This window comes from Microtus oregoni, unplaced genomic scaffold (assembly GCF_018167655.1).
Source record: "Microtus oregoni isolate MIOR12 unplaced genomic scaffold, Mior012 000001F_ref0000356, whole genome shotgun sequence".
NCBI lineage: Eukaryota > Metazoa > Chordata > Mammalia > Rodentia > Cricetidae > Microtus > Microtus oregoni.
Window position 1 is genome coordinate 17,890,873 of NW_024543060.1, and position 16,353 is coordinate 17,907,225.

General features: G+C 42.3%; 1 protein-coding gene across 2 annotated transcripts in view; it reads left to right on the plus strand.

Annotated features, from left to right (window-relative positions):
• The window catches only part of Vwa8 (von Willebrand factor A domain containing 8), a 322,040-nt gene that overhangs the window by 206,155 nt on the left and 99,532 nt on the right, over positions 1–16,353 (plus strand). For both annotated transcript variants that reach the window (XM_041665254.1, XM_041665244.1), the window contains exons 29-34: positions 1,672–1,871; positions 10,427–10,537; positions 11,632–11,696; positions 12,089–12,214; positions 13,562–13,671; positions 14,281–14,435. In XM_041665254.1, coding sequence (XP_041521188.1) covers positions 1,672–1,871; positions 10,427–10,537; positions 11,632–11,696; positions 12,089–12,214; positions 13,562–13,671; positions 14,281–14,435 — 767 coding nt within the window. The remainder of the gene's footprint in view (positions 1–1,671; positions 1,872–10,426; positions 10,538–11,631; positions 11,697–12,088; positions 12,215–13,561; positions 13,672–14,280; positions 14,436–16,353) is intronic.

Here is a 16,353-nt window from a genome sequence, read left to right on the forward strand (position 1 = left end):
AAATAGTAATAATAATAATAATCTTCAGTCCTCTTCCTCCTCCACTTCCTTCTTTTTAAAACAGGGTCTCACTAGATAGCCTGGCATTTGCTATTGTTTAAAAGTTTCTTTCTATTGCTGGGACGAGACACCATGACCTCAGCAACTATTATAAAGGAAAACATTTAATTGGGACTGGCTTACAGTTCAGATATTCAGTCCATTATCATTGTGGCAGGACATGGTATACAGGTAGACATGGTGCCGGAGAGATAGCTGAGAGTTACACAGGCAACAGGAAGTGAACTGAGACACTGGAGGTGGCTTGAGCATATATGAGACCCAAAGCCCGCCTCCACACTGACACACTTTCTCCTATCTACTCCAACAAAAGCACACCTCCCAGTAGGCCACTCCCTTTGGGGCCATTTTCTTTCAAATCATCACAGCTCTGTCATCCATACTGCCTTAGGCTCACAGAAATTTGTCTGTCTCTGCCTCCCAAATGCTAGAATTAAAGGCATGCATCACCATGCCTAGCCTGGTGGCTGTGTTTCTTATTGATACTAGTTTATTTGTTCAAATTTAACATACCTTTTTATGTACTATCATTTATAGTTTTATATATGTACTGTAGAACTGATATTTTGGACATATTTGTATGAATATTTTAGATATGCGTCATGCACAAATTCCATCCAGATTTTCTTGGATTGTCCCAAATTTTAATATATCTGTCTTCCTTTTTATCTCAATTTGGGGTTAAGGAAATATGATTGCTATAAAATAAATAACTGACAGACAGGCAGTGCTCAACACACGCATCAGACAAACTGCTTGGTCTCTTGTCTCAAGCTCACATGAGAGACTGTGGCCCTGTTAAGGGAGAGGGGTGCACAAACCAGCATCCTTGGCAGCCCTGGGAACTTGCTTCAAGCACAGGCTCTAGCAGCCCACACTAGCTTTGCTGACCCAGAATCTGCATTTCCATTAGCTCTGCAGGGGATTGAGGCGTATAGAAGCATAGGCATATGTGTTAGGAACTAGACTTCGGCAGTCCCTGGGTTTAAGGGAGATTGCAGAAGCAATTTTCTGGCATGAATATCAGATGGGAAGTTAAAATCCTTGGTGTGCTAGGCTGTGAGGGTTTAGCTCAGCAGGAGAGTTCTTCCTTAGCATGCTCATGGCTTTAAGTTAAATCTCCATTACCATAGCTTGGGATGGGGAGACCTACAGGACTCAGATTTTTTAAAAATCAAATTGCTTATTTATAGAAAGACAATCATACAACCTGCTAACTACCTAATAGAAGAAAACTTCGCAGATAGAAGACGCAGACCAAGTGTTTCTGCAGGAACAATAGAAACCACTGGGTCAGAAAATGCTTTGCTCCTTCCAGAGAAAAGTTCCCTGCCTTCGAAGAGAGTCACATATTTAATGGAGTTATCACCAGACTTTGTCGAATTATTTGGGAGCCTGGATAGGTACTTCCCTCAACTACACAACATTACTCTGTCTACATTGAGGGAAGGAGCAGAGTTGCTTCTTGTGACCTTTGCAGTCTGACAAACCTGAAGGCCGTGTGCTGAGCTTCTGACCTAGCTCAGGTTCAAGATTTAGTAGCGCTAGAACTCTTAGCCCATCAGAAAACTATTTAGAAACTGCACAATTAATCCATTTCTGTCATTCTAGAAAATGGGGAGCACACCCTGTATGTAGCTGCATGCAATCCCATTTCCTTATACTTTATGAATTTAACTGGGAAAAGTGGCTTCTTGGTGGACTTCTTTGACATCTTCCCAAGAATGACCAGTGGATCCTGGAGACCATTTGTGACAATAGCACCGATGGGAAGTCCGCTCAGGGGTCAAGTTGTCCTGCATGAGGAACAGGTAAGGACACCAGACACTTATGAGGTGCCGATGTGGGAAGAGCGAGTTCTGTGAAAAAGTCAAGTGATGTCATCCATGGTTGGAAACCTGTGCTTTCAAAAGGACCAGTACAGGGCGCAGAAGGCCAGGGATCGCACTGTACCAAAGGCTGGCTACTGTCTTCTCTCTGGAGAGACTTGAACACAAAAGATATGGTACCTTGGCAGAGGATGAAGTCATAAGTGATTGTAGGTCTCAGTGCAATTTGAGAGTAAATCCTACAGGATTTCCTAACAGAGCAGATATGGGGTAAGAGGGAGTTAGAAGCATTGTTAAATAAAAAAAAAAAAGTTATGGAGTGAGCAATTTGAATGGAGTGCCCATAAACCAAGATGAGGAAGGAATCAGCTTAGACCGGGACTGCGGAAAACAGTGCACTAAACTTGAATGTGTTAAGCTACCAAGTAGAAGATGAGAGTAGAATTCCATGGAACAGTGAGTACCAGAGATCAAAACTTGAGAGTCATGGGGTTATGCTTGTTTTTTAAAGTCAGGAGACTGAAAGAGGCCACCAAGGAAGTGAATGCTTGTGAAGAAAAGTCTAAGCACTGAGCTGTGGGAGACTGAAATACTAAGATATTATAGAGTTGAGAAAGCATCAACAGTAGGAACTGAGATGGGGTAGATGGTTGTAGACAGAACTTTCTGTCCCTCCTGGTCCCGCATCCGTTCACTCTCAAAGAAAGACAACAGGGCTTTTATTAATTATAAACTGTTTGGCCTCTTAGCTCAGGCTTATTACTGACTAGCTCTTACAACTTAAATTAACCCATAATTCTTATCTGTGTTTAGCCACATGGCTTGGTACCTTTTCTCAGTGCAGCATTTTCATCTTGCTTCCTCTGTATCTGGGTAGAACCAGTGGCTGGCTGCTTTGCTTTTTGGATCTTTAGGTTGAACCCCAGTATCTGACTCTGAGTTTTTATTAGCTGTACTTCACCTGGTAAAGTGGGGGACTAGAAGGCAGTGAGGTGTCCGGCGAGGCAAGTGCTCATTGTGTCCAAAAGAGGAGCACAGCATCTATTATCTTCCACTGTTCTTCAAGCTGCCCAGTGAGTTACTGTTCTCCCTGTTTGCATTGAGGAAAACCAGACTTAAGAGAGTTTGTTCTTTCTAGTAACTATATAATAGGACCAAAACCCAACCAAACTGGATCAGCCCTAGCAGAATTAAACGTCCCCCACTTGTTCACTACTGATAGCATGTTTTCTTACAGCCAGTGCCTTCAACATGCCAGACAAGCCCTGTGCTCTGGCCCTCATTGCTAATGTTTAGAGCAGAATATTGTAGGCTGAAATTTCCAAACAGCTGATAACATGGCTAGCAATATGGTTCATGGATAAAGACACTTGCTGCCAAGCTTGGTGACCTGGATTTGATCCTCAGGGCCCACAGAGTAGAAACAGAAACAGTTGCTGCGGTTGTCCTCTTTCTGACCTCCATCCACTGTGTGTGGTGGCACACCATATGTGAGCGTATGTGTCGGAGGTGGTCAAAATATACAGCATGTGGCAATTGATACTTGAGATGGCAGCCCAGCAGAAGAGTGACTCTGATGGAGGTCAGTCCTGTCCAGCCAAGGCCTGTAGGACATCAGCTCTGGAAACTATTGCTCACATTTGCTAGCGCAGCTTGATGTCTCCCCAATACCTGCACTGTAGTGTATAATCTCATGTGATGTGTATATGTATTCTCCAGTGCCTGCACTGTAGTGTGTAATCTCGTGATGTGTATATGTAATCTCCAGTGCCTGCACTGTGGTGTGTAATCTCATATGATATGTATATGTAATCTCCAGTGCCTGCACTGTAGTGTGTAATCTCATGTGATGTGTATATGTAATCTCATGATTGCATCTCAATCTTATGGGTGCATATATCTATGGGTGGTCAGGAAGATGACTTTTCATTCAGCTATATAATTTGAATATATAGAATATATGCTTCATTACTAAATTCCCACAAGGACTGTAGACACTTAAAATCCTGCTTTGTTCTTTTGCTCAGACTAACTGCACACAATTTAGCTCACTTTCACCTCAAAACAAGTTCAAACTGGGCTAAAGGCGTTTTAGATCATAAGTTTAAAACTTTACAGCTGTGCCTAAGGTCAGAGTCGCAGATGTCCAGCCAAGGCTGCAACACAAAGCACTCTAAGTAAAGCATGCCACTTCTTCACTTGCCTGCCTGCTCATAGACCTGTGTCTCAAAGTTTGTCACGGGGCACTGTGCCCTCGACGGTCTGGTCATGATCTTACTCCTGTAACCTTGGAACTTTGTGTTGTCATGGCAATGGCTCAACTGTCGCTTACCCTAGAAATTTGTTTTTGGCCAATGGGAATTAACTCTTGTGATTTCTTTATCACTTCAGGATTCCTGAGAAAGAGATTTTAGGCAAGAGAAGAAGCCAGGAGTAATTAGAATGAAGACAGGAGAATTAGAACTGAAGAAGAACAATAAGGAGACTGACTTAGAAAATCACATGTGAGAGAATTTGTACATTCTCCCTCAGATAATCAAAAGAAAAAAGTCCTTTTTGCCTGCTGTTGTCATTATATATGCATACCCAACATACACACATGCACTGTGGCACACCATACATGAGTGTGTACATACCCGATATGCACACACTAAGTTAATATTAAAAAGAATTCATAATAGGAAAATATTCAACAAATGCAGTGCCATTAACTGTGCTCTAAAGAACAGCGTGTTCTAAAGAAACAATACTTTCAGGATTGCGAAGGTGGCTCAGTCAGTGAAGTATTTGTCGAAATAAGCATGAAGACCCAGCCAGCTGTAATGGTACATGCCTTTAATACCAGCATTCCAGAGGCAGAGGCAAGTTGAAGGCCAGCCTGGTGGTCCACACCAAGAGTTCCAGGACAGCCAGGTCTACAAAGTGAAATCCTGTCTCAAAAAGAAAAAAAATCATGAAGACTTGAGTTCAGATCTTCAAAACCCACATAAAAGCTTCGTGCAACTGTGCATGCCTGTAATCCCAGCACTGAGGAGGGGACAGGTGGATCCCTGAGGCTTGCGGGCCAGGCAGTGTACTGAATCAATCAGGTTGATATGCTCCATGTCCAGTGGGAGACGCTACCCCGGAGAGTAAGGGGAGAGCGATAGAAGACAGCCAACATCAACCTTTGGTTGGCGCTCTCTCCCTATCCCTCACCTTCCTCTCCTTCTCCTCCCTTTCCCTCTCTCCCTCCCGTTTTCTCGCACACACACCTACCTTCACACACATGTGCACATGTTCACAGGAACACTGTACACATACACTGTGCACACATTTAGAAACAATCTTTTATAATGTATCTACTCAAAAGGAGCATTAAATAACATGTCCATGGTTCACTGGAGAAATCAGCACTTCAGATCTTACCGAACCATTCTGTTGTTTTTGTCTAAGTCAGTTGTCATGATTTGTCCCCACGGCTGTCTACTGGAAGCAGAATTCATCCCAAACCAGATGTTGCTTCTGCAAGTTTCTCTCCAGATAATTGGAATGAGGCTCTTGCTTTATAGATTTCCTATAAAATATCAATGCCATTGATGTGTTTTTGCAACCAGAAGAATCCTCTATAGGAAGCACCTGTCAGGGTGAATTTGAATTTAATAAACTGATCAAATTTGGGTGAGACTCAAAATTTGAAGTATTTATTCTAACAGCCCCAGCAGATTCTCAGCTTGTCACATTAACATAAATTTACATGTACAAATTCTGTAAAACTATTAGAGTTTTTAGATGCTCAGCTCATGGTTTATTTCTCAAAAGGCCCAATTGTTTGGCAACATTGTAAACTAATTTTCTGTTCAATGGCAATGGCTTCCATCAAGGAAGCACAGTTTTCACTTTAGAGCTTTGATTGCCTTCCACAGCCTGGACCTCTGGGCCTTCTGGGATCCTGTCTGACTTTTGCATCCTGAGCGGACCTCACGGTATCCGAGTGCTTCCTCGAAGTGCCCATCCCTCCCACTCCTCACAGGGCTATTCCTGCTGACTGTTTTATAAGCTGGTGCAGTCGGGGTGTTAGACCTGGGGGCACTACCAGCACTACAAAACTCTGAAGTTTAACAAGTGCAGTAACCCTTCTTCCTGGTTCTGGTAGAACTGGAAAGAGTGCAGCCACAGATCTGTCCCTTATCATTTTAAAATAAAGTTCTGCTGTAGATGCCGCCTCCTGGTTAGTTGGAAAAGTTGTTCAAAAATTCCTTACTGAAATAAAATCTTAAGTGAGGACAGGAAAACTAAAAATAAAGGCCTTCCCCTCCCCCTGTTCCCATGGGCTTATTTATGACATCTGCACGGTGTTTAGTGTTTCAGACTTGGGGCATGGAGGTCATCCAGAGGTTGCTCTTCTTCCAGTCAGATACAAACATCATAAAATGGCTCAGTCACTTCTCTGCCCTGCCCCCACCTCAAGCGTGCCAGGGCCGCAGTTTCTTGTACTCATGTGTGACGTGAGGTTCTATTTTTAAGCACAGGCAGAATATATCATTAGTCATTTGCAGAAGGAACCCATTAACATCTAAAAGGATGGAGCCACAGAACTCCTTCGTGCTGCCAAGTGTTGGTAGAGCTCGTTCTCAGCCCACGGGGCATTGCACTCAGGGATGTGTGTGTGTGTCTGTGTGTATGTGGTCACTTAGCAGGCACGGTGCTCAGGTCACGTAGGCCCAGTTAGGAGGATGCAAGGTTAAGAACCTAGAAAAGGAAGATAAATGGGAACTACACTGAATTCTCTGTTTAATCATCTGCTACTTCTTCATTTCGAGGGGAGAAACTTTATTTTAGAACTTCCCTTAATCTCGGGTTGCTCAAGAGCTGCAAATTTATGACAGAGTAGTATGTATTTATCGTGCAAGAAACATTTTATCTATTCAAAGATACTCAAAAAGAATTTAACCTAGAGCAGAGACCTTGTATGTTTTTAACTTTTTTCTGCTTTCCTTTTTAGTTACTCTTGGGTATGCACGTGTCGAGGCCGTAGGTTGATGTCCACATCTTTGATCCCACTCTGCTTTACCTATTGAGGCGAGGTCTCGCACTTGAACCCAGAGCTCACAGGATCAGCTCGTCTAGCTGGCCTGAGGAATCCCAGTTCTACGTCCCAGTTGCTGGAATTACAGGCAGCCACCATGCCTGGCTTTTATGGCCTTTACATGGATGCCGGGGACCCGAGCTCTGTTCTTCACTTTTCTCGCTGACCTATGTCCCCAGCCCTTGAGTTTACATTTTCAGAAGGAAAGTCTTGCTCTCACCACCGTTTTCAAAGCATTCAAATAACAGTAAAGCAAGAGTGTTTTTTTTTTTTTTTTTTTCTGTGACAGGGTTTCTCTGTGTAGCCCTGACTGTCCTATGTCTTAGAACTTGCTCTGTAGACCAGGCTGGTCTCGAACTCTGAGATTCACCTGTGTATCACCATTGCCCAGATAAAAAAGACTTCTTGGACTAGTTATTCTAACTCTAATTACATCTAATGTAAGTTCTTTTTTCAAGACAAGATTTCTCTGTAGCTTTGGAGGCTGTCCTGGAACTCACTCTGTAGACCAGGCTGGCCTCAAACTCACAGAGATTCGCCTTTCTCTGAGGGCTGGAATTAAAGGCGTGCGCCACCACTGCCCAGCTAATCTAAGTTCTTAGTGGAGAATTATTATGCTATACAGAATGATACAATTTTAGGGTGTGTCAATATAAAAACCTCAGCTTTTGTCTTAAAGGGAATAGAACATTCTTTATTCTGGAGCCATCATAATGCCTGTGATTATGTCCTGGGAACATAGGTTTAGGTTCCCCCAAATTCCACGGTCAGTGTGGAAGCAGTTTCATGAAGCTTTTATAGTTTTACAGAACAGAGAAAGTCATAAATCAAGGCAAGTTCCAAACACATTATTGGAGACATCAGAGAAGCAGGTACAACAAGATGGGGGAGCTCTTCTATAGGTCAGGATGCTCTCTGATGACGTTTGTAGCTCTTGGATTGGTGGGTGCTGGTGTGCTGCTAAGTTAACAGCCTCTAGGCGGTTTTTATTTATTATCATAAGACACTAGTCCAGGCACGGAGTTGGGCAAGGACAGGCTGTCCCAGAAGGCTAACACTAGCCCATGATAAAGTAGTCACCCTCTGAGCCTGTGAGGTTCCAGGCAGCCATCAGTCTCTGCAGACACAGATGTTCTTCCAGGAGTTTTGTTCACAGTGAACCACAGCTGCCTCTCAGGGAGCTTCATTCACAGCTACTGATTGTGGAAAAGTTAGAGTTTTATCAGCATTTGTTGTGTGCAGTAAGCTGTGGTGGAAATCAATATGGCTTTAACTCTTGTGGTTTAATTATCTTGTAAAATACATTTCTGTACTTCTTTTTATTTCTCTGACCAGATTGCATAATACAAGACAGAAGCCATGATTAAATTTTGATTGTATTCCCCCTTGCTTTAAATATGAGCTATTTGATTGATATTATGGCATAATGGAGCAAACATACCATATTTTATTTTCTGCATCTCCTAGAGTCTGTGGTCGTTGGGTGCTTTGTGTCTTTTTCTCCTAAGAACTTGCAGTGACCAAGACAGCTAGCCCCAAATTAACAGAAGGAAAACAGCCGTTGCGCAACACAAGGCTGAGTTTGCAGATGCCCTTTTCACTCCGTGGCCACCTTTACAGATTAACTAGAAAAGCCAGCTTCCTTGCAGTCCTTGAAAACAGTATTTTTCTAGTTTTCTCCATTTTAAATCCTTATTTCATGTGTTCCAGATATAAGTTCTATACTTAGGGTTTATTTCCTTTCTTAACACAGCCCCAGGGTAGGGAGGGGCCCTGGAGTTGGTATCCAGGTCTACTTAGAGGTAAGGATTGTGTATGTTTGGCATGGGATGGGTTCCCTCTCTCCTTCAGAACTGACTGCTGGAGCCATCACAGGTAAAACTGGATGTTACAAACACCTGTAAGCTTATTGGTTCACACCACAGGAGCCTCCAGGGTCTGAAAGTTCCTCACTCCAAATAGTTCCCTTGGGGACTGGATGGGGGAGGGGAGGACACCAAGTGTTTGCCACACAGAGGGAGAAGAGCCCAGAAGTCGGCATCTGAATGTCTGAGTGAAAAGAAGAGAAGTCGCTGGGCGGTGGTGGCGCACGCCTTTAATCCCAGCACTCGGGAGACAGAGGCAGGCGGATCTCTGTGAGTTCGAGGCCAGCCTGGTCTACAAGAGCTAGTTCCAGGACAGGAATCAAAAAAGCTACGGAGAAACCCTGTCTCGAAAAATAAAATAAAAAAAAAAAAAGGGAAGTCTCCTTGAGCCTCTGCCTGCCGAGCTCTCCCCGACGGCTAGGCCCCCAGCTGCATGGCTCTAAATGACGCCACAAAGTCTTGTTTGTGTGTTATTGTAGCAACAGTAATGAAAGTTCCGTGGGTGGCAGGGGCAGAGACATCGCTCCACACTGCCCCTCCCTACAACTGTGAGTTCTCGTTGGAGATCTGCACTCAGATAACGCCACATCCTTGGCGTCGCCACAGACATGCATTTCAAGGCAAGCCAGTATTGAATAGATCTGGAGGGGAGGTGTGGTTATGTTGTTATTGGTGTTTGGGTTGTGTTTTGAAACTGTGTGTGTGCACGCACACGCGCATGACTGTGGAGGTGTATGTGTATGCATGCACGCACATGTATGTGCCGTGATGTACTTGGAATTCTTGATTATCATCTAGCAAGAAACTTCATGGAGTGAGGGCCTCCATTTTCTTCCTGTAACCTCCCGTCATTTTCCCTGTCTCTCTATGCAGCCTTACTTCAGCTTCAGTGAATTTCAAGATGACTAGCATCTGCTACTAGCTAAGTTTTTACAGTCATATACTTCACTAACCCATTTTTCTATAGTGTACGTATTTACTTGAACATGGATCTATGAAAAGAATCAACAAGATTTACTGAGGGTCATGTAAAAGTGCACTCTTAAGTGCTATCCTTTTTTCATCTCAAAGATTTGTTTATGTGTGTGTGAGTTCTGCGTGTAGGTATGTGCACTGCATGTGTGTGCCTGGTATTTACGGAGACCAGATGTGGGCATCGGATCCTCTGTAACTGGAGTACTGTGAAATAATCTTTGCAGGCATTTGTGCGTCACGAAGTATGTGCTAGAAATCAAACATGGATACTGTGTAAGAGCAGCCAGTGTTCTTAAATGCTGAGCCATCTCTCCAACCCCAAGTGTAATCTCAGTTTCCTTGTCTATAGAACAAATACAACCAGAGCAGCTACCTTTGATTTTAAGACAACTTTCAAAGAGGTTACATGTTTACCTAATTAGGAAATTGTCAGTAAATTAACCAAAACTTGATATTCTGCATTAGGATCACCGAGTGTAGTGTCCTCGTGATATCTTACATCTCGATATCATTGTCTTCCATTTGGTTGGCCACAGTGATCCTCACTCTCAGGTCGCCTGGTCACTGCTGCTTTTTATGGGGAACTGAGGAGGATGTCTTGAATCTTATCCTGCTTTCTTTATTTCCAGAGTAACGTCATCCTCTTGTTAGACACCGCTGGCCGTGCTGTTCGCCATCTCATCCTTCCTGTAGAAGAGTCTGTGTCTAAGAAGTCTTCCTGGTGGAACAAGGAAGGCGGTGTAAGTCGTACCAGACCTGCCTGGCAGACTGCTTGCTGGGGATTTCCCAACCACAAAGATAGTTTGGGAAACAGCAACAAAAATATAAGGCACAAAAGAGTCATTAGGCAATTTTAGATTTTGAGATGTTAAGACTGTATAACTAGATGAACAATTAAATATCAGGAGGTTCCTTCAGTGTCCAGCATATTAGTGTGAAGATTGCCAGGACTGGGCTGTTAAGGAAAATGAGAGCTATTTGAGTGTGACAGTCACAGCAAATCCTCAGTCATGCAGTCAACGTAATTATTCTCCAATTACATAGTTATATTTTTGGATTTGTATGTTAAAATCTTAAGTACAGCAATTGATTTCCTCTGTCAGATAAATGTTTCGATTTATTAACTTCCTTAAATCATGTAGCCTAACTCAAGGAAAAATTTTCTGCCATTTATATACAAAATAAAGCTTATCCAGTGTTTGCACGTAAGCATATGTGGTTCATAAAAGACTCAAGAAGCTTTTTTACAGGTTATAATTGAATTAAGAGCTAAGAGACATGGTATTTCCTGTATGCTTATATTCTAATACAAATTCCACAATTAACCAATAATTAGCACGTGTATTTCTAACCAGTATTTGGCACAAAGACTTATTTTTATGTGTATAGTGTTTTGCCTGCACTATATCAGTGCACCGTGTGAGTACCTGGTACAGAAGCAGAAGAAGGTGTTGGATCCTCAGGAGCTAGAGGTCCAGTTGGCTGTGAGCCACCGTGTGGGTGCTGGGAACTGAATCCAGGTCCTCCGCAACAGCAGCAGATATTTTAACTACTGAGCCATCTCTCCAGCCCATTTGGCCCTGTTGAAAATTATTCTGAAGAGGAATTAGTAGCTTAGTGATAGACTGCTTGCCTGCCAAGCACAAGGCCCTGAGTCCAAGCCTCAGTTGTGCGGAACACAACCCCTAAAATGCTAAAAGAGCTTTAATGCATAACGGTTGGTATATTTTAAGATCTAGCTCAATCTATGCTCCCCTGAAAGCCTTGGCATGGATAAATGGCTTCTCTGAGAGTTGGTCAATTGATGTGGATGTTTGCTTCCTTTTCTCTTTAGGAGACTTACAGAATGTGTAAAGAATTTTCACACAAAAACTGGCTAGTATTCTACAAACAAACAGGGTAAGTGCTTCACTGTAGGAGATTCTAAACTGAGATTGTTACTTCGTTCATTCTGTTTCCTGCTGTAATTATACTTGTTTAGTATGAAACTGATGAACCAAATAATAATTTATTCTGAAAATAACCCTTCACAAATCACAGAACGTTGAGAAACAGGTATAAGATGCTGAGATTACATAACACAGCCCCTGCTCCATGGCAGACCCGACTTCCTGTTGTTCTTCTCATGCCTACCCTGACATATGGAGAATTTTGTAGGGGAGTTTTCTAAAATGACATGTTTATTTATTAGTGCTTAGTCTCAAATGTTCATTTTAAGGTTGTATATTATCTAACCATGATTACAACACAATTGTTTGGCCATGTTTAGACATAATTTTCTTCTTTTTCAGAGATACCTTGATTGTCCTGGATGTCTTAGAAGGACGAACTCACACCATCTCTCTTCCCATCAACCTCAAGACAGTTTTCCTTGTAGCAGAGGACAAATGGCTTCTTGTGGAGAACAAAACAAATCAGTGGGTAAACTCTGCTGTGTTCTCTCCCGTGGAGTGTGCAGAGGACCAGCCTGGCTCACCCTCGGTCTCCCTTAGCTTTTAGGTTTCTGTGTTTGTCAGCTTCTTTGAGTGAGATTTAGGACAGACAGTGAGGAAAGAAAGTATGTTATGTGTCTATTCTCAGAGTACAACCTGGAAATTGATGATAAAAATGATGACTTTTATATATGACCCACTTGTGTTTGGGGTTTTCCTGTACACACACTGAGCAGTCGCTGTGTCCTTGCCAAACTCAGGTGACTGCCAAGTACACTTTCCATTCATCCTCTCTCCTGACACAGGAGCGCCATCCTAGAGATGCTGCCTTTTTGTCACAGGACCCCCACCCTTGGGTAGTCCTTCCTTTCACCTCGTGTGTTTGCTGGTTATAGTTACGGTGACGTCTGCTACTTCCTTTGGGGGCCACATGCTTCCTGTGGGAGATAATATGCTGTGCCTGCCTTATAAAGACGGCTGGGTAAATTCCCAGTCTCTTCCTTATGTGCTACCTTCTCTAAGTAAGTGCAGATTCTTTCCGCTGATAAGCAACATGGTTTCCAGCGAACAGTATCTGGCTACCGATAGATCTATATTTTAGAAATCTTAAAAGCAAACAAAAACTCAGGTTAGTATAGTCACAAACACTCTGTGAGGTAGTGCCTACCTGCTGCCTGATGTAAGACTCATATCAAGAGGGAGCTCCATTTCTGGGCATGGCAGTGTCTACCTGAAATCCTGGCACTCGGGATATGGAGGCAGGTGAATCACGAGTTTGTGGCCAGCCTGAGCTAATAATGATACCAATACCCAGTCCTAAAAATGCCACAACAACAACAACAACAACAACAACAACGAAGCAGGTACTCCATAGTACTAAGGGTGTGCCACATCACACAGCTCTGCTTTTCCTGAATAGGAAATGTGAGATTTTTGTTTGTTTGTTCATTTGTTTTTGTTTTTTGTTTCTTTGTTTGTGTGTCCTGAAACTCACTCTAAAGACCTGACTAGCCTCAGACTCACAGAGATCCACCTACCTCTGCTTCCCAAGTTCTGGAATTAAAGGCATGAGCTACCACTGCCTGGCTCATTAATTTTTTTTTTTTTGTATTTACTATGTTATCATTTGCTATTTCTCTTTACAGTATTGTCAAAAAGGTTTTTGGTAATTCATGATGAAATGTTTAGGTGCAAATTATGCTCATGCTATCTTTTTAAAGGCTTAAAGAGAAAAAACAAATTCTAATTTTTCTTGGTCTATCCTAATGATTGTTAGAAAAAGAAAGCTATTAAATTAGATTGAATTGACTCAGGCTTCTTGTCTGTTTACAGGAAATACCTTTTGACTAAGCCTGCACACATTGGTTCTGAGGACACTAGGGCTTGCCAGTTGTATATGTTGAAAGAAGAGCTGCCCAGCACAGGATTTGGGGTCACACAAGGTAAATACTGCATTCCCGGCACTTGCTACTGTGTGGGTATGTGTTGTACAAGTGCTGCCCTCCAGACTGATGGGAGGACAGGACCCTCAGCCTGTGTGACATCTTAGACACTACACCAGTGGTAGATCAGAGCCCTGCACTGTCTCATCTGCATCAGGAAGCTACACTTTGAACTCCAAGAAATTTGTTTAACCACTGAATTTTTAGGACAGGTGGGTCCAAGTCTAGCCTGGGTTTGCACATTTTTTGTTTTGTTTGTTTTTTTTTTCTCTGTGGTCTATGAGCTCACCATAACTTCTGTTCCATTTATCACAGTTTGCAGCCTGGGTTTGCTTCGTGCAGGGAACTCTTTATTCAAGAAGATATTTATGGCTGGCAGGTCTTGGGCTGCAAAAAAACGCTTGGGATCATTTTGGGAAGACACTTTGATGATTAAAACTATTTTCCCAGACAAAAGCTGGCAAGTGTCATTCAAAGTAATTCTTAGACCTTGTTCTTTGTGGTTTGAGTTGTTGAGGATGAAACCTTTCAAAAAAGAACAACAATAATAATAATTCCTGAAGCATATTGGGATTTTGTCATGACTAAGGCGTATCTGACATTTTTCAGAAACAGACTTCTGCATACCTCATAAAGTCTCGAGTGAGCAGCTGTCGTCTGAAAACCTAAGTTCAGCTGTGGGTCAGAAGATCGCCTCTCCTAACCGAATTCTCTCGGATGAAAACAGCTATGCTACTGTAGTTGTTGGCTTCCCAGATCTCATGGTAAACACCAACTTCTGACCCTCCTTCTCAGCGCAGCCTAGAGCATCTCAGCCTGTCTGGTCCAGCGCTATAGTTTCATTACTTTATGAATTGCATTTAAAGTGTGGTGCAATATAATTTTGTAAGAGAAATGGTTGTTCTCTGCCTCTGAGAGTTCATGTGGCTCAATGCATGACACACTAATGGTGACTTTCTTACCACACCCTCTTAATGTGTGTCCTGGACTCTGACAAGAGGAGCAAGTTGAGACTGATCAAAGTAGCCTGTCTTCTAGAATTTATATTTAAAATAATTTTAAAGTGATTTTTAATTGACTTTAAAATCAATTAAAAACTAAAAGTAGGACCTATCTTTTCTTGGTGGAGATGTAGGGAATGAAATAGAAAGATTATTCCAGGACAAATTATGTTGTTGGAGGCCGCTTGTTGGTTCCTGTCTGCTCAGCCCCAAAATAATCACACAGAAACCATATTATTTGCAATATTGCTTGGCCAATAGCTTAAGCATATTTCTGGATAACTCATATCTTACATTAACCCATCTCTATTAATCTGTGTATTGCCACGAGGCTGTGGCTTACCAGGTAAAGTTTCAGCATCTGTCTCCAGTGAGGCTACATGGTTTCTCTCTGACTCTGCCTTCTCTCTCCCAGCATTCAGTTTAGTTTTCCCAGCCTACCTAAGTTCTGCCCTATCAACAGGCCAAGGCAGTTTCTTTATTCACCAATGGTTTTCACAGCATACAGAGGAGAATCCCATATCAAAGTTGCAATGTGATAGTCCAGAATATGTGTAGCTTTAGATGTGGTTAAACATTTAACTTATATAATTCCCTTTGTGGCTCCACAAAAGGAGCTGATAGAATCAGTTAAAGATAAAAAAAAAATGGGTTCTGCTTGATGTACCAATCTCTCATGCTTCACATTTTTAGCTTAATTGACAAATGGAGAGTACTTTGGGGGGATATAAGGCCTTTGAAATCCAAAACTGGGTGGATAATATGTGGCTTAGTTCTTAGCCATATGCTTTAGTAATTGTCCAGTAAAAACCACTCACTCCTAAATTATGTAACTCAAATGCAGTATGTTGTTGCAGTGTGGTGTCTGCAGCGGCCTTGGTGGAATGCTCAAGCCAGGTCAGGATGCTTTCTGCCACACTTGCTGCTTAAGTAGCAAACTAGTAGTGCTTTCCTGGGAAGGTAGAACTGTCTGAAAACTGATCTCACCGCTTTTACTCTGATTGAAGGTATTAGTGTTCACATACAGTGCTACCATGAGAAGGGCTAGAAGGTAAAAGCTGAGTGTGTGCTGTTGTTTATGTTGGTCCTATAGAATCCTTCATAGGTCATAAGGTTAGTAACCTTGTTAAAGCCATCTCCTGGATGTTTGGTAGCCACTGTGGAGGAGATGCCCAGTTCATATTTGTTAAGTGAAAGGTTCACCATTCATAGCAAGTATAGTTCACAGGCCAATGTGATGATGTCTGTACTACTCTAATCCCTTTCATATTAATAGCTCATTTTTACTGTAATTCAGTAGGGTTTTTCACATGGGAAAACAGGAGGAGATTACACCTCCCATTCTCCCTCCCACAAAGAGTGTAATAAGGGACCTAGGCTTGAGCTCAGGTGTAATCAGCCAGCCCTCTAGCCTGTATTCTTTACTATACTCCTCCGCCTTCCTGCTTGTATGTTAATTTCTTTGTATTTCTTCATAAAGCTCTATAAAAGGATGTCATTCCTTATTAGCTTTTTATGCAGTTATCAAAATCAATGAATTATCATAAACTTATGTTACTTTCTTACCCTAACAGCAAGTAGATATTTTTAAGATCTACAAGAAATATCAGAATCAATGGTGAACATTACAGGATTCATTTTCTCACCAAGAGTAAGGGGGGCAGGTGTGGTGGTCCACCCC